This window comes from Myotis daubentonii, chromosome 7 (genome assembly GCF_963259705.1).
Source record: "Myotis daubentonii chromosome 7, mMyoDau2.1, whole genome shotgun sequence".
NCBI classification, from domain to species: domain Eukaryota; kingdom Metazoa; phylum Chordata; class Mammalia; order Chiroptera; family Vespertilionidae; genus Myotis; species Myotis daubentonii.
Window position 1 is genome coordinate 78,386,075 of NC_081846.1, and position 22,221 is coordinate 78,408,295.

The following is a 22,221-nucleotide window of genomic DNA, read 5'->3' on the forward strand; positions in this document are numbered from 1 at the left end:
AGAGCAGTGGTTCTCAACCTTCCTAATGCTGTGACCCTTTAATACAGTTCCTCATGTTGTGGTGACCCCCAATTTCATTGATACAAATTGAACATCATTAAAACATAGTGATTAATCACAAAAACAATATGTAATTATATATGTGTTTTCGGATGGTCTTAGGTGACCCCTGTGAAAGGGTCGTTCGATCCCCAAAGGGGTCGCGACCCACAGGTTGAGAACCGCTGGTGTAGAGGTTCTTCAGTTTACTGCTATTTCAGATCACAGCTGGAATTTCTAGAAGACACCACATGTATCAACTGGCATTAGACACAAATCGCCAGCCCAGTAAAAGGTTTCCAAAATCACTTACTAATGAATTATGATCAGCTTCCTCGTAGGGATTCTTTGCTCTCCAAGGTAAATGAGGACACCAATTTTCAACCTGAAAAATATAAATCAGAGACACTAAGGACGCTGGCTCATCTGGAAATGAATTAATGTATATAAAACACACTGAGCACAGTTCCTGACACGCCGTGAGCACTGTCTTTAAGCAGGTTATTATTATTAGTCAGAGTCCATGCTTTTAGCCAGCAATCCAGAGACAGGTGCCCTCTCAGATGAAACCCTAATCAGCAAAGGCCCCAAGGAATATATGATTACACGTTACATCTGTCCTTCACAATACTTTACAGGGACTGATTCCTTAATCATTTAATCCCCCATTTCTACACCAGGAGAGGCGGGTCTCACGGCAGAAAGTTAAAAGACTTGAACATTCCCTCCGGGGAATGAGAATGAGAGGTGCCTCTCTGACAATTTAGCAGAAGGACAGGAATGGTTTGTTATCTGCTGCGGCATGTCTGGAAGGGAGATCGCTTGACATTTGAGCCACAGGACTCAGTCATTTATCTCAGAATTAGGAATGCAGCTGATGGTTTAAGGCTAATTGATCGTGGCTTTCCCTCATTTTCTGGCTGTTCACTTTGGACCATCATAAGGAATAAGACGGTAAAAACTATTGGAAAAAGAGATGAAAGGAAAAAGAAAAAAGAGCCCTCAACCAACGATTCTGTGAGAGCCATTCTGGAAGATGGATTGTTCTGTCAATGCACAAGAGTTCAGAGAGCTGCAGGGAGGAAGAAAGAGAAAGGAAGAGTGCCAGGTTTTATAGGAATCACTTCAACAGAGGTTACCAAAGACTACTGGGTGAATTTGCAATTTCTAGTAAAGAAAAGAAAAAATGCACTGGGTAATACTGATGTCTGACCTTGTGCCAAAACTGACCATACAGCCCTGGCGGGCTTCTCAATGGTTAGCGCACCTGCCCAAGCACTGAAGGGTCTCAGGTTCAATTCCTGGTCAAGGGGACATCCCTGGCCCTTGTCAGGTACAGGAGACAATCAATCGATGTGTCTTTCTCCTCTCTCTCTCTCTCTCCGCCCCACATCCCTCCTTCTTTTTCATTCCATCTAAAAAAGCAATGGAAAAATATCCTCAAGATGAGGATTAACAACAACAACAACAAAAAGCCTGGCCATACAATTCTAAGATAGCATATCACCCATGTACTAATACATAATGAGATTATTAAAGATAAATAATAAGCGGCCATTGAAAATAATTTTTTTCTCTGGCCGGGAGGACCTACAGAAACAGAGCAAAAGCAGGAGGGCGGGATGTCCTGGGAAGGTCACTGAGAAAGCAGGACCTTGTGTGAGGCCACAGCCTCCTGGCACCAGGAATGCAGCGTCAAACGAGACGGTGTCCTCCAGCCGTGGGTGATTCTCCAGGAAACAGTAGTTTCACTGACCTAGAAACTGTGCTTAACGCAAGGCAGCTTGCACTAAGACCAAAATAACTGGGTGGTTTGCAGGCAACCGGCTGCCTGCAAATGATCTGCAAGCGATAAGCAGAGGGCAGCGAAGCTTGGGGGAGGGTGGAATCCCTGGATAGGAAAAGTGCAATATTCTCTTTTTCTTCTTGCAGAGTAAAATTAAACTTTACTGCATTTATGAATGACTCCAGAGGCTCCGAAGGACTCCCCAGGAGGAAAGCTAAAATGGTTTTTCTCATAAAAAAGGAAAACACTAACTTGCTTTGGATGCCCATGTCTAATTACTGAGCCCTTACAGCAACATCACCATGAACAGCAATATCAGGAGCTCCAAATGAGAAAAATGAGGGAAAACCAGCAGAAAAGAAGCAAGCAAGAGGATGAAGCCCGTTAGTCTGGTAGCACCGCACACCTCTGACCTTGCATTGCTAGGCTAGACAAGATTACTTAGTTCAAGTTAAATTTTTGTAAATGGACTCAAAGAAACATTGCTATAAAGCATGTTTATAACATGAAGGTGTTGAATGGATTGCAGAGCGATCCTTCAACCCCACTCTGAAGGGTGAGGATGCGCAGGCAAGGGCACACATCACAGCCAACCTCACCCTGAGTGACTAATGTACACAGCAACACGTCGGTATAAAAAGATGAAACACAACTGTGAATAAACAATATCAACCACAAGGAGAGACATTCGTGAGATCAGATACCGGGTAAGGGGAAGTACATTCCCTCCTCACTCTTCCGCCCTAAGAAGGAGCTTCCAAAACTTGCTCTGATGAAAATACAGTCCAAGGTGATCTTCTAAAATATGACTTCCCTACAGAATACTTGAGGCTCTAATTCCTCTTTGAAGCTGGTCATTTATCTCAGTTCTTGTTGCTCTAAATGACTGGATAAAGCTCTGAACCGCTTCAAGGACAACCTGGAAGCATGGGAGGCAGAGTCAGGCTATTTCAGCTTTTAGCAAGAAATCTCACTGTCACATGTTCATGGTCCTGGAGAAAAGCCCGATATGAACACCTTGACCCAGAATGAGGAAGGTGAGTTTTGAGGTGGTTGTTTTAGCACCGTGATAGGATAACTGGTAGAGAAGATAATTAAATCAAACATTAACCAATGTCTCCATGGGGTGGGGGTGGGGGGCATTTATTTCTGAAACCTCAGAGGATGGTGAGGGCTGGGAGGAAGCCAGCACTGGCATTAACTCCACTCGTGAACCAGCCCTCCCATGAGCAACTCCCTCCTAAATAAGAGTCACTCATAACACTCGGGGCATGTCTGGCTCAAGGCTAATAACTCAGCCTCCCAATCCCTGGCTCCTGTCTGATGTACCTGGACAGCTTTCACACGTGTTACTCCCAGCATAGCGTCCTACCAGGAAAGCTGGGCCCCAGAATGAGCTCCCTGCCTTCCTGATCTGGACGCTCTTCTACTTCAAATCACGCTTATCCTCTCCTCTCCTCCTGTGTCTCAGAACCCCACTACTGTCCTAGGTCAGCCTGTAGCCTGCCTCCTTCCACCGCTGCTTTGGCCACACTGTCCCCACTGTGACTCCCGGTGCCCCCCCCCCCGGGGACAGGATTGTGTATTTGCCCTTGGTGCAGGCACACAGGGCTGTGGTGCTGGACCCTACCACTGGCCATCCCACCCCTGCCTGACTCCTGGGCCTGGCAGTCTTGCCCCCTCTGCCAGGGTCAGGACTGTATATCCTTAAAATAGTCCACACATCACCACAGTAAGCCCAAGACTTGAAAACCATCTGAGTTGGCAACACACACAAGAATCAATTGAGAGGAGCACCACTCTAATAACCTTGGATTTGAAGACAAAGCTCCTTCCACGGAAACTGACCTTTTTAGTACACTGGCCTCAGGCAACAAAATGAAGAGGCAGCAGAAACAGAAAAAGACCAGCCAGGCTAGACCTTAAGAACAGGAAGAGGGCCCCGTAAATTGCTTTCTTGAGAGAGGAGGTAAAAAATTTAACCAATTTGATTTTGACACCCCTCCTCCCAATGATTTAAACTTCTTTGATCGGAGAAGGTTTTGCAGCTTAATCATCAGCAACGTGAACCGAAATCCCTCAACAGAGCTCAGGTAGGTCACACGGTCAAGGTCTGTATGATGGACAATTCATTACACTACAGGGAAAAAAAGGCTGGTAGATCTGCACACAGCTCAAATTGGAATTTAAAGGTGGAAAGATGCAGTGAAATGACAGCAAGAAGTTGAGGAGATTTGACATATATGCAAGTACTTAGGTAACTGGCATAACTCTTTATAGTAAAATTCAATTCTTCTGAAAGAATAATGATCAGGCTCTATTATGGCTACTTGTCTCGTGAGTAATGTTAAGTGTTTTTGCTTTAATGGATCAGTGACATAGTTTCATGCTGTATTTTTCAGAGTCAAATGCAATCAAAACTAAATGAGAAAAATGCATGAGAAGAAGTCTGAGATTATCTCTGGATGATGATGTTAAGGGTGCTTTTCATTTCCTTCTTTGGGCTAATCTGCATATTATGATTTTTACAATAAGGATTTATTAACAGAATAATTTCTAAAGGAGTTCTATTTTATAAGCATCCAATCATACTGAGGTTCACAGTATGTCAGGGTCTCTGGAATCCTATCTACACTAATAAAAGACAAAGATGCTAATTGACCATACCTTCGCTATGCCCAAGCCACTCCCACCAGCCAATCAGAGCGACTATATGCAAATTAACCCAACCAAGATGGTGGCCGGCAGCCACAGAGCTGGAGCAAGCAGGAGGCTTGGTTGCCCGGGAGATGGAGGAAGCCAAGCTTCCCGCCTGCCCTGAGCCGGCTGTGGCCTCCGCTCATGGCAACAAAGTTTCAATTATAGAAGATAAATAAATCCCAGATACCTGCTTCCAGCCAGCCTCCACTGGGAGCTTGGGTGGCTGGGGGCTGTGGCCAGCCTGCAAACAGCCATCAGCCCCTCACCCAGGATGGCCACACCCTCATGGGGTGAGAGTCCCCGCTGGGGAGCTTGGCCAGCCTGCAAACAGCCATCAGCCCCTCACCCAGGCTGGCCACACCCTCATGGGATGAGGGTCCCCGCTCGGGGCTTAGCCAGCCTGAAAACAGCCCTTAGCCCCTCACAAAGACTGGCCAGGCACCCCAGCAGGACCCCCTACCCTGAAGGGGCTTTGGCCAGACTGAAAATGGCCCTCAGCCCCTCATCCAGGCTGGCCAGGCACCCCAGGGGGACCCCCACCCTGAAGGGGCTGTGGCCAGCCTGCAAACAGCCACCAGCCCCTCACCTAGGCTGGACACATCCTCATGGGGTGAGGGTCCCGCTGGGGGGCTTGGCCAGCCTGCAAACTGCCATCAGCCACTCACCCAGACTGGCCAGGCACCCCAGCAGGACCCCCCGACCCTGAAAGGTGTGTGGCCAGCCTGAAAATGGCCCTCAGCCCCTCACCCAGGCTGGCCAGGCACCCCAGGGGGACCCCCACCCTGAAGGGGCTGTGGCCAGCCTGCAAACAGCTATCAGCCCCTCACCCAGACTGGCCAGGCACTCCTATGTAATAAAAGGGTAATATGCAAATTGACCCTAACAGCAGAACGACTGGGAATGACTAGTCACTATGACACACACTGACCACCAGGGGGCAGATGCTCAATGCAGGAGCTGCCCCCTGGTGGTCAGTGTGCTCCCACAGGGGGAGCTCTGCTCAGCCACAAGCCAGGCTGATGGCTGCCAGTACAGAGGTGGTGGTGGGAGCCTCTTCCGCCTCCTCAGCAGCGCTAAGGATGTCCGACTGCAGCTTAGGACTGCTCCCCGCTGGCAAGTGGACATCCCCCAAGGGCTCCCGGGCTGCCAGAGGGATGTCTGACTGCCAGCTTAGGCCCAATCCCCTCAGGGAGCAGGCCTAAGTCAGCAGGTGGTCATCTCCCGAAGGGTCCCACACTGCGAGAGGGCACAGGCTGGGCTGAGGGACCCCCCTCCCCCCCTCCGCCAAATGCACGAATTTCATGCACCGGGCCTCTAGTAAACAAATAACTTTGCATCCATTCCATCGTTCAATCCCTGAGGCGCCCAGCACAGGTTAGAACCACTTTAAAGGCCTCACTTGGCAAAGAAGAACAGAGTAGGAAAGAGGACTGAAAATGGAATCAGCCAAATGGATTATATGCCCAACTTTACAAACAATTAGGAATACAACCTTCAACCATCTGGCTTTCAAGTCTTCTCATCTACAAAATGAAGAAATTGTCTGAGGTGTCCTCTTAATAATTCTAATATGCTACAAGATCTGAAAAAGGTAATTTTACATCATCCTGTCATGCCAGTTGGTTATATATCAAAAGTACAGCTGACTATGAAGCTGATACAACTATTATACATCTATATGCATATACACACACTGATAACATATCAAATGAAGTTGCTCATTAAGGTGTATGCTAAAAAAAAAAAAAAGAGAGAGAGAGACTTCTCTATCCCACTCCAGCCCTGGCTCACCTCCCTTTCTAAAGTTTAAAAAGCAACACAAATGGTACAAGGTAACTAGACATGTAAATGGTCCAGCTCCCTAGGCCGGTCCTATGCACAGACAACTGAGCTCATTAATATTTTTGGCCAAACTGCTTGTTAGAAATGGATGTGTATGGGGCCAAGTAGGGAGACAAAGATAAGAATAAAGGCACGCTATATGAAGTCAAGCGCTAGGCTAGGCACTGTACACATATTATTTCATTTGGTCTGTCATTAATCCTCTAGGAAAGGCCACTGATCATGCCCAATGAAGCCACTGTCACCGGAGGAGCCATGGCTGAGCCGGAAGCCATCTGCCACCCCAGAGCCCATGGCTCCACCCACACAAAACCCACAGAAGTCAGACATTTGGTTCCTCTAATGCCATGAACACAGTCCAGTCTTCGATATTAGAGTGTCACTGCCTAAACCTTCTACATAAAGTCCTTCCAAGCGGGTTTTCTGGGCTCCTGCTGCACGGCAGGGCTGTAAGCTGCAATATTGCTCCCTGCTATGAAACTCGCTTGTCTGTGCAGCAAGTGGCTGTTACAGCCTGAACTGGATCACATCCTACACTAACTCAAACCCTCAGCGGTTCTCCTGGCACCTAAAATTTATACTGAGACCCTAGGGAATCTGACCTCCACCCTCACACTGCCTGCCTCGCTCAACCTGCCCTGCACACAAACCCTCCCTGCGCGTCAGAATGTTTCTCCCTTGAAGGGTTGCCAGATTGGGGTGGGCATGTATGTGCAAAAAGCACACCAGTTAAAGTAAACAATGTCTTTTTTAGTTTATGCCACACACTTATTGTTTAGAAAAAACAGTGTTTACCTGAAAGTGAAGTATCCTCTATATCACCTAGTAACCTATGCCTCAGGCGTCTGCATTTTCTATTCCTTCCAGAGAGTTCTATGCATCACTCCTTGATTTCCACACTGTGCTCCAACTCTTCCTCAGGAAGCCCGCCCTGACCTACCTACCTGGTTATGCTACATCCGCACATTCCTTTTCCCGGGTGCACTGCCATGTGGAAATCACTTCATGCACTGATTTACCAGTGTCTGCTGCCCCGTCTGCATGCAAGCTCCCTGAGGACAGGAGCTTCCCATGGCCTGTGCACTGCTCATCCTCAGCCCTGAGAACAGGGCCGGGGCATGGAGGTACTCAGCCATGATGCGCTGAGTACTGAATGAATAAATCAAAACATGACTTCAGCACTAAAGATATTCCTGGTGATGATTCCCTTTTCTGTTTATGTAGCACCTGTCCATTTCATCGCTTTGTTAGAACCTTTCAACCATACAGAGGCAGGCAAGGCAGGCCTGACCTTGACCTCAGTGAGGAGAAACCAACGGAAAACTGAAGGGACGCTCTGGACCACAGAGGCAGGAGGTGGGTCAGATGGCAATCAGGTCACCTGTCTTCTATAACACTGTCCTGCTGCCCTGACCACGGCAGGCAGGAATAATGCGAACAGAAAGTATGGACCCTACCATGTGCAAAAGAGAACCAAAGGCTGGAGAGATCCATGCAAGTTCTGCTCAAGTTGTCAGGGAAGGGGCAGGACGTAAACAGAAGCTGCAGTATGTTTTCAACCTGCCATAACACCAGCAGGGCTCTAATGAGAGCATGTCAGTTGTAAAAATTCATCCCAACCCACTACAGGAGAGCTGTCAATTTCCTTTACACAGGAGAGGCAGCGAATGAATTCCTCTGGAGTCAACCACACAGACATTGCATAGAAATGCTTCTTGTACCGTCCCCCCCGCCCCAAGGCATACATCCTGCTGCGCACTGCATAGGGGCAAACTGGCCCCCAGGACCTGTCCAAACCGAGGACACTTCAACAGCCCAAATCACCCAATTTATAGAAGTAGTTACATTGTAGAAACCAGGGATATAGTTCCTCTTTTGTGTTGATGTGCAATTTTGCCTAAATCATAGATCCAGGCAAATAATTCTGAGTGACAATGGGAATAAAAGATGGGCAAGAAAGCTGTGCCTCCTAATATAATTGGTTCATTCTATTCTAATAGCCTTATGTGATCTCTTGTACTCCCTTATAAATATATTAAAGAACATTATATTAAAATTGTTCATAAGTGCTCAAAATGCCCCTGCTTAATATCTCAAAATGAATGTTTTAGTAGATTTTAATGTAATAAATTTTACAATATGTTTTTCCAAAATTAGAAAGGTGACAACTGGGAGATATTACTACTCAGATCATGCAAACAAAAAACTATCATCTATTTATAAATTGTTTTAAAAAGAATCATTCATTCAATAAACATATTTTCCAGGCACCATTATACCTGTGAACAAACAGACAAATCTCTCTGGAGATTACTTTCCAAGCACTTGTTCTTAATGTTGAACATTGATGGTCACCCCAGGACCTTTGCACTTACTGTTACCACTGTCTGCTGAATAAACAACCCTGGCCGACATCTGCACCTCTTACTCTCTCACCTCCTGGTGTTCATACAACATCCTCTCCTCTTCTCAGTGGCGCATTTCCTGACCCCTCCATCTAAAACAGACACCATCACTAGCATGAGCATTTCTTCCCTCCCTCTCCTGCTTTATATTTCTCCATGGCACTTAACTAGAATATAAAAGATATATAGTTTACTTTTTAATTTGTCTGGCTCTTCCTACAAAACATAAGCTTAATGAGGAATGTTGATCTTTCTGTTGGTTGTTACAGCCCCTGCACCCAGAAAACCCAAGAGCTAGGAAGGCCCTTGGCACGCAGATAGTGGCTCAGTGTTGCTTCCCACTAAGACAGAGGTTCTCAACCTGTGGGTCGCGACCCCTTTGGCGGTCGAACGACCCTTTCACGGGGTCGCCTAAGACCATCCTGCATATCAGATATTTACATTACGATTCATAACAGTAGCAACGTTACAGTTATGTAGTAGCAACAAAAATAATTTTATGGTTGGGTCACAACATGAGAAACTGTATTTAAAGGGCCAGAAGGTTGAGAACCACTGCCCTAAGAGGAAGCAAGGTTCTTCGAGAAATGGTGGATTCCAGATCTAGGGCATAAATTTTAAGATGAACCTGGAAAAGCTTATGATACCAGGTAGCAAAAAACAAACAAACAGAAAACTATTACAAACTACGAGAGTCATGGCAAGAGGACTCAGAAGACATTACAAAGCAGCTCCCTCTGGCTAAGGAAGGGGCAATTTGAGAACCCGGAAGAAAATAACTGAAATATATTGAACATATCAAATATGTTTCAATCAATGACTTCATAATGATGATAAAGTGTACAAGTGAATGAACAAATTATAGTTCATAGTGAAGATGCTAGGAAAACAAGAGAGAAAGAAAAACGATTTTCTACATGAACTATCCCTCAGAGTAACCAAATACCGGATGAGGAGTAATTTCTCTTCACAGAAGTATTCCTGAAAGATTAAGAAGGAACCCAGGCACTGATCATCAAGGACAGATAACATCACAAAAAGAGAGATAACCAGGCATCAATGTGCCTCCTGACAGGATATCATCCAGGGAGTGAAGCACTCTTACAAAAAAATATTTAGCCTGACTCAGATCAAGCCTCAGATCTAACCATCAATTTACAGGAAATACAAAAGGCTGGGAACCAGGCTATCCAACAACATGGGGATGGAATAAAATGCAGATTATAACAAATTCTCTAAGGCACACAAAGAAGTTCCTTCAACAAAAGTCACCAGGAGGGAAGTAAAGAGATGAGGGGAACCTAAAATTAAAGAGAGACTTTAGAGATACCAACTATTGTAATATGTGGTTCTTACTTGAAACTCAGTATAAATAAATAAACTTTAATTTACAAGATAGCCTAGAAAATGTGAATACTAACCTGATATTTTATTAAATTAAGGCATTATGTTATTTTTTTTATATGAAATGGTATTGGCAGTCATAATGGGAATAGTTATATATTTTAAAAGAGTCTATTTTAAAGTTACTTATTGAAACATTCACACATGAGATGACATTTGGAATTTGCTTCAACATAATGGAGGGTGGAGATTATTAATGAAATGAGATTGGCCATGAAACAACAATTACTGAATCTGAGTCATGGGCACAAGGGGGTTCGTTACACCCTTCTCTTTCATATCTATTTGTAATTTTCCATATTAAAGTTACCATATTAGGTTTAAAACATAAAAATTTTACAATTATTTTATTGGCATACAAAAGAAATGACAAGAGACAATATTTAAAAGTTTGTTAAAGAAAAGCAAATCGGAGAGGAAAGCACTGAAGCCTCTATCTGCCACATGTATTCCAAGGAGCAGAGATGATGGTTTGGGCTTTGGCAAGTCCTGTCATTTCTAATTTTTGTACGGTGGAGGCCGGAGCAAGGAGTGGTAAATATAAATGTTGTAGTACCTGAAACTTACCATCAGGGGTGTCACTAAAAAGATAAACTTAGGAGAGGAGAAAGGTTACAGGGAGAGAATTGAGAGATCAGTTAGGCTTACTGGTCTATAAACACAGAGCTATTTAAAAAAAACACACACACACACAAAAAAACCTTTTTCTAAGGATGTCTTAGAATTCAGGTAATAAGAGCAACAAAAACACAGAGATGAAAAAGATACAAATAAAGGCTGAACTAAAAAAGGGAAAGATCATAAATCTCCCCCACCCCCTCCTTTACTGTCAAGAAATATTATCTCACAGAAAGGGAATTTCCTATTGCAAATGCTAAACATTTAAAAGGTGTGTGTTGTTGTCCTCAGGCAACAGTCTAGTGATATTTTTCAAGTACTCCTGACTTGTCCCAAAATGTCAGGTATGTGTTTTTTCATTCAAGTTTTCTCCAGGAACCTAGTCAGTTCTTTGTTGCTGCTCACTTTGACAAATTAGTCTGTGCAACACCATTTCCAAGTTATCTTTAGCAGCCAACACAGCCCATAAATCCAAATCATTGTGCTAGTTATTAGGATTTCATTTCATGCTCGCATTCACAAACATTTAAGCTTTCAACCTTTGCTGTTGGGCATTAATCTTGGCATTAATCAAGAGATTAAGTATGCTGAATTTAAACTCAAGGTTAATAGCATGCTCAGCCAATATTAGTTTTACATATTGCCAAGGGAGAACAGAAAGAGGCAAAGACCTTTATGCCTGTTGTCCATGCCATAGAAGAAATAGACTGATGAGTAAAGCATGAAATTGCTTCTTTGTTTCTTTATGAGGGAGTCACACACACATGCATGCATACTCACTCATTCAGTCCAAATTGGCATTTGAAGCAATAGCCTGTACACATCCTAAGACCCAGCAATCAATCATTGGGCAATTTGATTATTTCAGAGCATCTGTAATTGCAATGGCAACAGAAATGTTTAAAAAAAAAAAACCCAAAAAACCAAAAAACCCAGCACAACAAATTAAGAAGTCTGGAAAGGTATGATGATTGCTAGTTGCTAGAATAATTGTATAAATAGAAAAAAAATGTCTGTGTGTCTAATATATCAGAATCACCTATCAATATAATATCAACAGGGGGGAAGACATTCATTCTAAATTTCATAAAAGCTGAAAGCAGTAGAAGGCTTGGCGTAGGGCTAAGTTAATATACTTGAAACAATGACAGAGTAATTACTTTATAGGGCCTTGTCTCTATAATGGAAGTTGTTACATGGTTCACAAAAAAAGATACAGAAAATGAACTGCCCGATGATCTGGAAATGCAAGGTGGCCTAATTCATTCACTCCCACCACCTGGAATGACTGAGCACATGGTTTTCATGAGTTATCCTCAGGAGAAGCGGTGCCGTTTCTTTCATGGTGGGTAGGGTATCAAAATTGTGAGTATTTGAAAATTAGCATTGAAGACTGATTCATGGGAACTAGGTAAATGAGAGCTATATTTCAAACACAGATGCATTTGAGCATAGAACTGAGTGCAAAGCCAATGGCAGCAAGTCACCTAGCTGAGTTCAGTTTTACTCTGACATGAAGGGGCAACAGTAATGAAAGTGCAGAAGTACTGGGCAACATATCCTCCCAGAGCCTCTGCGACTGTCTTTCTATTACTCAGAATAGGGAGAGGTTTAAATGACATTGTGTATTTGAGGTGTCTGGCGTATAGTGGAGCTGAATAATGTTTTATTCTTCTGCAACCCAACAAGGGTAAGGACTAAACTTTTATTACCACATCCAGTCCCTAATAAAGTATTACATAGCAAGCATCTGTGGGGGTTTTGTAAGGGGAAATGGCTTTACTTCCTGGAATTTACCAGAAATGATTTGTAGACTACAAATTGGAGAGGGCAAAGGTAGTTTATAATCCTATAATTCAGTGAAAGTTGGCACACTGAGACACCCAAGGGAAAGACAAACGAAGGAACAGTGTCATCTTCTAAGACTGGTCTGAATCCAAATGCTTCAATTCAACTGGTGACTGACTATATGGGAGGCATTTTATTTCATGTCCTTTTTTATCTGTCAAAGTTCTGAAGTTAAACATAGAAGGAAACAAGAACTGGCTTTTCAATAAGTATTAAGGAAAGAATAAAAGTCACTGGTACACCTGTTGATCAAGTACACATCAAATGAAGGTGTCTCTCTTAATCATTTTTTCCAAATACAAGAGAAACCTGGCATATGATACAGGTTAAATGAAGAAGGAAAGTTTTCAAGAAATCAAGAGGAAAAAAATGACAAAAAAACAGCACCACAAATCCTTAGATGTTGTCCAGAATTTTAAAAATACTAGAATGAAATTAATTGGCTTCAGAAAACATCTCTAATAATTTCATATTAACAAAGGTAGGGGTGCATACCTATTCCCTTCATACAGCTCACAACCTGAATCAAACAGAAGTGTCCTATCCAGAAAAAAGAAGCCCGTGGGAACAGCTAAATTTCTACATTACCAGAAGTCAAGGAATCTAAAATTAAATTAGATTCTGGTGAGTGAGAACCAGAAAGTGATTCTAATTCAGAAACGAACTTAAGGTCCCACATAAAATGTCACAAGCATGTGATGCCCCACAATTGTCCTAAAAAAAAATAACAACATTAAAAACCATAGAAATATTATAATGGGGAATGAATGCGATATACTACTTATATTTGTCTGACAAGCCATAGAATAGAACTAAAATGAGAATGTACTAATCAAGTAAGATTATAAAAATATTTACATAAAGCTATCTATGTTAATCTGATAACTCAGCTTGTTACTCTGATTTTTCTCTCAAAGCTAGAGCTTGAATCAAGTATTTTTAGTATACTTTACAATTCTGGATTTTCTGTTCCTGTTTGAACCTAGGAAGCAGCCTAGCCTCAAGGCCCAGTTGACACCAACCACTCAGTGAACAGGAATTCCATTTCCAAAAAAGCCCAGATGGCCAACTCAAGAATGCTGACCATAAACATCCATATTAAGGCCCATGGGAAAATGTCCTGCACAGCCTATACATCCTGCATGTCCAAAGCCCCTCCCACTAATTTCTTTGTTCTGCTTTCCCTCTCCAACCTGATAAAACCCTAGCTTGCACTGAGATGTTAAGATGAGTTTTGGGATGAGGGTCCCTCATCTTCTCAGGTTGCCAGCACTTGAATAAACCTCTTTCCTTCTCACCAGCACCTGTCTCACAAGTTTGGCTTTTGTTGAAACAGGCAACCAAACCTGGGTTTGGTTATAGTACCAGTTAGGTTTATTGTCATCTATCTGGTAGGCCCATATACACTCAGGAATCCTCAAGGTAGGATCCTTTCAAAATAAACAAACAAAATAAAAACTATTATTTTACAAAGGAAGAAGCTGAGACACAAAGAGGGTAACTTTTTCAAAAGCATAGAGTTGAGAAAGAATCAGAAACACAAGTTGAAGTCAGGTACGAGGTGCTCTGTAAGTCAGTACTTCCTATAGGAGTAGCCATATTGGTGAAATTCTTCTCTTAACTCTTATAGGGTACCTACTGAGATGCTATGATAAAATGAAAAAGTTTTAAAAGAACAGAGTTTCAAAGTTATTTTCAGGTTAAAACACTGAAAAAGAAGCCCCTAAGTTGTCTTCCCAGAAGAATTATTTCCACCCTCCTGGTTAAATTACCTGCACCCACTCTTCCTCTTCCATTATTCTTTTAAGATTATGAATGCACAGCAATGTGCCAAGAAAATGAGTTCTCAGTAATTGTTAACAATCAATGAATATCATAGTTGTTCAATAAGTGCTCACTGAACTGAATTCAACTGAACAAAAAGAAAAGTTCAATCATCTGCATAAGAAGAGATTGGGATAGAACCATTTCACATCTCTGAAAGGAAACACTCAGGCTCCACTATTAAGTATATATGATCTATTAGGTCTCTCTACAGTTCTGTCTGCTCCACATCCTCGCAATTTACCTTCCCTGGAATCTCACTATTCTCTCCTCTTAGCTACATCTTCCCTTTAGGTGAATGAGAACAGGGTGGCGGTTTCAAAGGAAGGGAACAAGGTCACAAATAATCACAGTCCTTTTCCATCCGGTCCATTCTCTCACACCATCCGAGAAGGCAGAAGGCTGGAGTGGGAATGTAAAATCCTCTACCTTTACCTCAACAACCCACCCCAGCATTCCAAACTCTCAAGAAAGCATGAAATTAGCTCAGCTTGTCAATCAGGGAGCACAGTTGGACTCAGGCTAAATTCTATCAAACGGAAGGGGAAGAAAACTTTGGAAAATTAAACTGAACGAGGAACCTTTTTCTCAGGGCAGGCAAGGCGCTTCTAATGACTTCTCACTGGAGGGAAGTTCACCAGGGACCCTGGCCTTCCTCCTCAGGAGAAGATGGGCCTCAGGCCACCTAAGCTAGAAACATTCCAACAAGAGCTACAGAATCAATTTTCTAGCAGCCCGCTAATGAGGAGCATCACACACCCAATTCCCTGTGCTTTTAATTTCCAAAAGGTATTTTAACTGTCATTTGATCTGAGGATTCCCAGGATCCCTGTAGGGTGGCCATGCGGCAACCTGTCAAAAAACAAAGTCTGCCTGGATCTTACAGAGGCAAGAGAAGTGAAGGTGTAGGAAAGGTACAAACCCACAGAAGCCAGGGCCATATGCCCTGAAGCCCTATTGTTTGGCCTCCATCCCCCAAAGCTGTCCCTGTCACTTCATGACACAAAAAAGAGGCACCTGAGTCCCACAAGAAAAACTATGGGAAAGCATTTCATTTGGCCTCATAATAGAGGCATTCTCCTCCTTGCATGGCAGCTCCAGGGAGCAGTTATTCACTAGTGGTCAAAGGGCAACTACATACAAAACTGGGGGAGAGAATGAAAAAGAAATGGCAGCCAAGAGCCTGCCAAGTGCACATCCTCTGAAATGAGCCAGCACCATTTCCATAAAGGTGGAGGCGAAGCCAGCGAGTTTTAATTTCCTACTCAGTTCTTACATGTACCTTGCCTAGGATAAAGTCTTAACTCTATTCTGCTACTTGATTTTCCTAAAGATGACATAAAATCATTAAAATATGTGGTCTATAAAATGATCTGCAACTCTTTAAAAAAACTGCTATTCAAATTGAACGGTACAAGTAAAAATGAAATTCAGATAAGAAGGAGAAAATTAACTCATTCTGTAAGTAAATAGCTAATTTTGCCAACAAGCACAGGAAAAGACGCTCAGCATCACTAATTATTAAGGAAATGCAAACCAAACCACAATGAGATACCACAGCACCCTCATTAGGATGGTTACTATAAAAAAATAAACAAAAAAAACCCCCATAACTCATAACAAGTGTTGGTGAGGATGTGAAGAAACCGGAAACCTCGTGCACTGTTGATGAAAATATAAAATGGTGTAACCACTTCGGAAAAGTTTGGAGGTTCCTCAAAAAACAGTAAGGAGATTCACCCTATGAGCCAGTCATTCCACTTCTAGATATATATTCAGAAGAACTGAAAGCAGGGTCTCACAGTTATGTGCACACCTATGTTCACAGCAGCATTATTCACGATAGCTAAAACGTGGAAGCAACCCAGTGTCCATCAACCGATCAGTGGATAAGCAATATGTGGTATATAATACAACAAAATATTGGTCAGCCTTAAAAAGGAAGGAAATTCTGACGTGGCTACAACATAGATAAACCTTGAGAACATTATGCTAAGTGAAATAAGCTGATCATCAAAAGACAAATAGTGTATAATTTCACTTATACGAGTACTTGGAGTAGTCAAAACCATAGCAAATGATGGGGCTGGAAAGGAATAGAAAACTACTGCTTAATGGGCACAGTTTCATGTTTGCAAGATGGAGGGTTCTGGAGGTGGAAGGATGGTGGTGATGGCTGCTGGGCAATATGAGTGTATTCAATGTACACTTAATGGTTTAGGATATTACATGCATTTTACTGCATTTCTTTTAATGAGGAAAAAAATTAGCTAAACCTGCTTTTCCCTCAAAGAAAAAAAAGTAATCCTCCTAGGGCTGTGGTCGGCAAACTGCGGCTTGCTAGCCACATGCGGCTCTTTGGCCCCTTGAGTGTGGCTCTTCCTAAGCCTTAGGAGTACCCTAATTAAGTTAATAACAATGTACCTACCTATATGTGGGGAGCCGATATAGGGTTAAGCCTCGGACTGACCTGTTGGCAAAGTCACAAACAGGTCTTCCGAGTCTTAACCCAATCCGAGAGGTGGCCGCTGATTTACACGTGCTATCATTTAAAAAATAAAAAAGGGGGAATTTGCTGGAAGCCAGTCCATCCTTGCTGCTTGACACAGTCGCTGCAGGAAAGAAACATCTGCACAGCATATGTTTCAAGGGACCTGGCGTATATGGCATACTGTTCTTAATATGTTTGCTCCCCTACTTAGCACTATGTGTTTTAACCAAGGTCACCTCTCCGGGAAAGGTTGTTTCCCCAGGTGGGGATTTTTCCCTGGAGTTAGGGATTAACAGGACTAAGGAAGGGAATCAGTAAAACCCCTTAACTAAGTTCCAGACGGGTAGTTAATCACTTTAACTATGAACAATCTTGGAATGGAGATAACAAATGCCCTAACCTTTGGAATAGAATGGATAGGATTAAAATCAAATGGTATAAATACAGATGTAACAGGACAATAAAGGGAGAACCTCGCTATGCTGATCAACTGAACACTGCCTCCATGTCATTCCTTCTTCGCCGACTCCGTCCACACCTTTGGGGAACTCCTGGACCTGCTGGGGCTGGACCCCAACACCTATATAGTTTAAGTTTAAAAAATTTGGCTCTCAAAAGAAATTTCAATCGTTGTACTGTTGATATTTGGCTCTGTTGACTAATGAGTTTGCCGACCACTGTCCTAGGGGGCAGAGGAAAGTAATGAAGAAAGAAATCACAGGTCTATCACGTAAGAACATTAGCTGTTTTCAAGCTCTTTGAATTCCGGGCGTGGCTGCACAATCTGTTAACCACATCCATCCACCCCTCCTAAGCCACTCACCTCACTGAGGTAAATAAAAAAGGAGCAGGTGGACCCATCCACTCCGTAGTCTGCGTAGCAGGGATCCGAGCGCCACATATCTTTCATCCACTGAAACAACAAGAGCCAGGTAAGAACACCTCTGAATGGCCTGTTCCTGGTGACCCGCCCACCTGCTGATAGAGGAGAGGGCATAGGTATGGCTCGAGCTGTGGCCTAAGCTCAGTCGCTTAGCTGAGGTCAGGATGACAGACGCTGAGCCCCTGCATGATCCACAGATGCACTGACCTGAGCTAGGCCTTGGCAGACGTGCTTAGTTAGAGTGGAGAGAGGCCAGGGACAGCCAGGCAGCGAAGCCCAGGAGAGGCAATGGCTAGGAGAGTTTTATCAAGAGCAGGTGCCTAATGGGACCCTGCACCCCAACCCCCTCTGTGCAGAAAGCTGGTGTCACCAGCGTAGCAGTTTCTTTCGGGAAGAGGACGTGAATGAATGCGGGAGTCCCAAAAGGAGACCATGTGAACATTTCTGGGGTTTGGTCTCCCCCTCCTAACTGTACTCCGGAACCGAAACTTTTCTCTGGGAACCACTGAGCAGGGGAGTGGTCTCCCCAATGACAGGCCATATAAATAAGGTTTTTAAAAATGTTAAGATCATGGTCAAGTGTCTCTGGGTATTCAATTGCAAATGCAAATATGAAGTTTAAATGACAACCTGGAGACCTCAGAAATGGGGCCCCAGGGATGGGAGAGAGATCACCTGCTGGAACCTGGGGACATGAGGAAAGGCTGCTTCAAAGACACAGAAGGGGACCAAGCTGGTCCAGGCTCTTTCAGTCTGACCAGTTAGAGCCACTGTTGACTACTCCCATGGAGTTGGCACAGCAGGGAGGAGTTGCCATGGCCACAGCCCCAAACAAGCAGGACTGCAGCAGCCCTTACATGACTCTCTTAAAGGGCTCGCTCTCCCTTTAAGGAAGGGCATGCAGAATGAGGATGATGGAAATACATACACATCACTTGACCTTACCTTGATTTTCCCCTCACAGTGGGGGTAGCCATCCATAGGAGGCAATACACATTTTTCTTGAGCTCCATTAATGATATCTGTAAAGGATGAAAAAGAACAAAGGATACCATGAAGTTTATGAAAAACAAGCCTAACATCCATGCTGTGACCCATGTAACCTCCAGTTGGCAACAGGTCTGACCTGACCTGAGGAGGCCCACCTATGGCTGACCAGAAACCCATGATGTGTGTGGCCCAGCTTGGAAGGGTGAGCTACACCAGTGGTCGGCAAACTGCGGCTCGAGAGCCACATGCGGCTCTTTGGCCCCTTGAGTGTGGCTCTTCCACAAAATACCGACTTCTGCACACGGGCCACGAAGTTTCAATCGCACTGTACGTGCGCCCGCACGTGGTATTTTGTGGAAGAGCCACACTCAAGGGGCCAAAGGGCCGCATGTGGCTCGCGAGCCGCAGTTTGCCGACCACAGAGCTACACCAAACAGAGGGGCTGCTTGGAAATCTGCAAGTGGGAAACTGAGCAACCAAAGACATAGGGAGCGGGAAACGAAGCCACCAGGTGATGCAGACAAACTGAGGTAAGGAGCAGCTTCATGAAAATGAAGTAGAGGCAGCCAGAAGGAGAGAGGTGAGCAGAACCCATGTGGGGGGAGCAGAGAGCCCTGAGATACATCTGTGATGTAGAGCCTCTTATGGACCCAGTTCTTAAATTGCCTCTAAGATCTCCTTACTGCTTCAAATATTTCCTCACCACAAGCTCCCTTTCTACTAGCTAGCCCAAGTGCATTCCTATTCCTTGTAACTACAGAGTAAGAATAAAAAGAATGCCTTTAAGAAGCTTTCCGTTTAGTGGTGAACAACAGATGAATAATTAAACAGCTGAACAGCATGACAGACACCATGCTCAGGTAGGGCAAGGGCAGGACGCCCACCCCACCCTCTAAGGGTCAAAGAAGGCTTCCTGGGTCCAGCACAGCTTGGCTGAGGTGTGAAGATGAAGTAGGAGCAAGTCGGGTAGGGACAAGGGAGAGATGGTGATCAGGCACCGAGGTGGTTCCAAACGCAGGGACCACCCTGATGGAATGACAGTGTGAGGTGCGGGGAGGACAGACAGGACAAGCAGGCAGGGCCCACATCGGAAGGCCTTAGCACCAAGATCGGGACCCTGGTCCCCATGCCAAGGGTGTGACAGAAAGGCTTTGAGGAGGGAATGGTTGGGTCAGACTTTTGTGTAGGAATGACCACTTTAGCAGGACAGCCCTAAACCTACACGCTTCTCTTGTTGGACCTACTATATTTTCCAGAACTGCGTGGAAAATGTCACCATTCTTTATGCTGATAGTTTTCCATCTACACAAAGTACTAATGATAAATTAGATCCCAAGCCACAGTACCATTCGACAATGGTACACAAGTGGCGTTGGTGGCTGCTGGGGCTGAAAGGGGGAGGGGGAGGCTGGTATCTCTCCCTTGAAAACCAGTTCTTTTGATAGTCTGAAACAGAGGCTTTTTTTTAGCTCTTGATTCAGTGTTTTCAATAAGCATTCCACTTGCTAAGAAGGATAACTAGAACATAACACCAATATCCTCCTTTTCATAGATCGGAGGCAGTGCCATTTAACAGTCAATATGGAAGGTACTTAGCTTGTCAAAGTCCCTGTCTCCCCATCTATAAAATCGGAATAACCATACTCTGCTTCACCCAGCTCCCATTTACTAAGTTAACACACAAAAAGTCTGGCACTGCTAACAACTGGTACACAGACCAGAGCCCACACTTAGAAGCTGGCATTTGCTATGCAATCGGACACAACTTTCACTCACCACATGCAGGAAAACGTATTTTGAGTGCACAGTCACTCTGGAAGCACTCTCTCTCACTTACACATAAGGGAACCCCGGCTCCAGAATCCATTTATTGAATAGCTGGTCTCACCAAAGAATAGGACGCTTCTCCATACCTACCGCACCTATCACTAGCTTTAATTTGATTTTTCTGTGACACATTTACGAAGCAAAGCAGCAGCAGAGGTCCCAAGGAATGAAGCCCGGTCTAGAACAGCTGGGAGCGGGCAATCGGACATTTAAGGAGACACTTAGGTAAAATGCCCCCTTTATTACATGCTCTCCCAGTTCCGATGTTCAGAGCCAGAAGTCCACAAAACTAGAAGCTGCTGAGTTGGAGGTGTGATGTGTGGGGTGAAGAGAAATTACCGGGGGGTAGAAGGGACGAACAGGTCCATGAAGGTAAGCAAGCAAAGCTTATCTGCCGACTGTGTGCCCTCCTCATCAGGAGTTATGTCAAGGGTAGGCGAACATTGCCCGTGAAGGACCAGATGGTAAGTATATGAGGCTCCGCAGGCCACATGGTCTCTGTCACAGCCACCCACTCTGGCTTGTACCAGGAAGGCAGCCACAGATGATGGGAAAGAACTAGCCTGGCTGTGAACTTACAAAAGCAGGCACAGACCCCCGTGTCTGCTCTGCCGAGAGTGCCACAATGAGGAGCCTCATTTCTGCTAAGTCCTGTTGAAAGGGCCTTTTCTAGGACACCTGTTGGCATCCTCTGCCAGGAATGCCCTTCCTCTCATGCCGTGTGCCCTCCACCCTGCTGCACCCAGCCAGAGCCTTCCTTCTGTAAGCCTTGCTCCACACCACCTGGGAAGAAGCAGTCCTACCCTCCTTCCCATGCCCAGTCAGGGATTGGTGCTGCCCTCCTAACATCTCCCCTGGCTGTAACAGTGAAAGGGCACTGGGGGGGGGGGGCGGCACAGGGAGGGGGTAAATCATGAGGCTCAGCTCTGACTACTGTCTGGGTTCAGTTTCACCCCTCACTCATCCACAATGGCAACTTGCACCAAGAACTTCACTTGGGTACTGATTCTACGGTGTTGTCAACCAGGCATTACCTGAACGACAGATGACCTAGATATGAAAATCCTGTTGTTTAATCTATCAATACCACACACTGTAGGAGGGCACAGACCCTGGGTTTAATCCAAGAGGTCACATTTCCTGTTCCCCACAATGCCTGCTTCTGGAAGGACACGTGCACGGCAGGAGCAGGCATAGCAGTCATGTGTGCAACAGATCCACAGCAGGGCTCCTGTCCAGCGTGGAGCCAGACTCTCCAACAGCCCTAAGGTCTGCACATACACTGAGACACATACAGAGAGAGACAACAGCATGGCAAACACATACCAGGAAGCCACGGAGACAAAGAGAGATGGAATCAGACACAGTTTTCTTGTGCTTTTCTCTGCCTCCGAGGAAGGAAGGAAAGTGGGGACATAGGAGGGCAGGAAGGGCAGAGGTGATGGGGTCTCAGAGGGGCAGTGAGAACAGAAAGGGTGATACAGGAAAGGAAGTGGCCCAGCCCATCTGGCTCAGTAGTTGAGCATCAACCTATGAACCAGGAGGTCACAGTTCGATTCCTGGT

At 44.6% G+C, this 22,221-nt stretch overlaps 1 protein-coding gene across 4 annotated transcripts in view; it reads right to left on the bottom strand.

The window, feature by feature from the left end:
* MGAT5 (alpha-1,6-mannosylglycoprotein 6-beta-N-acetylglucosaminyltransferase) overlaps positions 1 to 22,221 on the bottom strand; it is a 362,213-nt gene that overhangs the window by 126,734 nt on the left and 213,258 nt on the right. For all 4 annotated transcript variants that reach the window (XM_059704617.1, XM_059704616.1, XM_059704618.1 and 1 more), the window contains 3 exons: positions 18,786 to 18,862; positions 17,781 to 17,870; positions 353 to 424 (listed from right to left, as the gene is read on the bottom strand). In XM_059704617.1, coding sequence (XP_059560600.1) covers positions 353 to 424; positions 17,781 to 17,870; positions 18,786 to 18,862 — 239 coding nt within the window. The remainder of the gene's footprint in view (positions 1 to 352; positions 425 to 17,780; positions 17,871 to 18,785; positions 18,863 to 22,221) is intronic.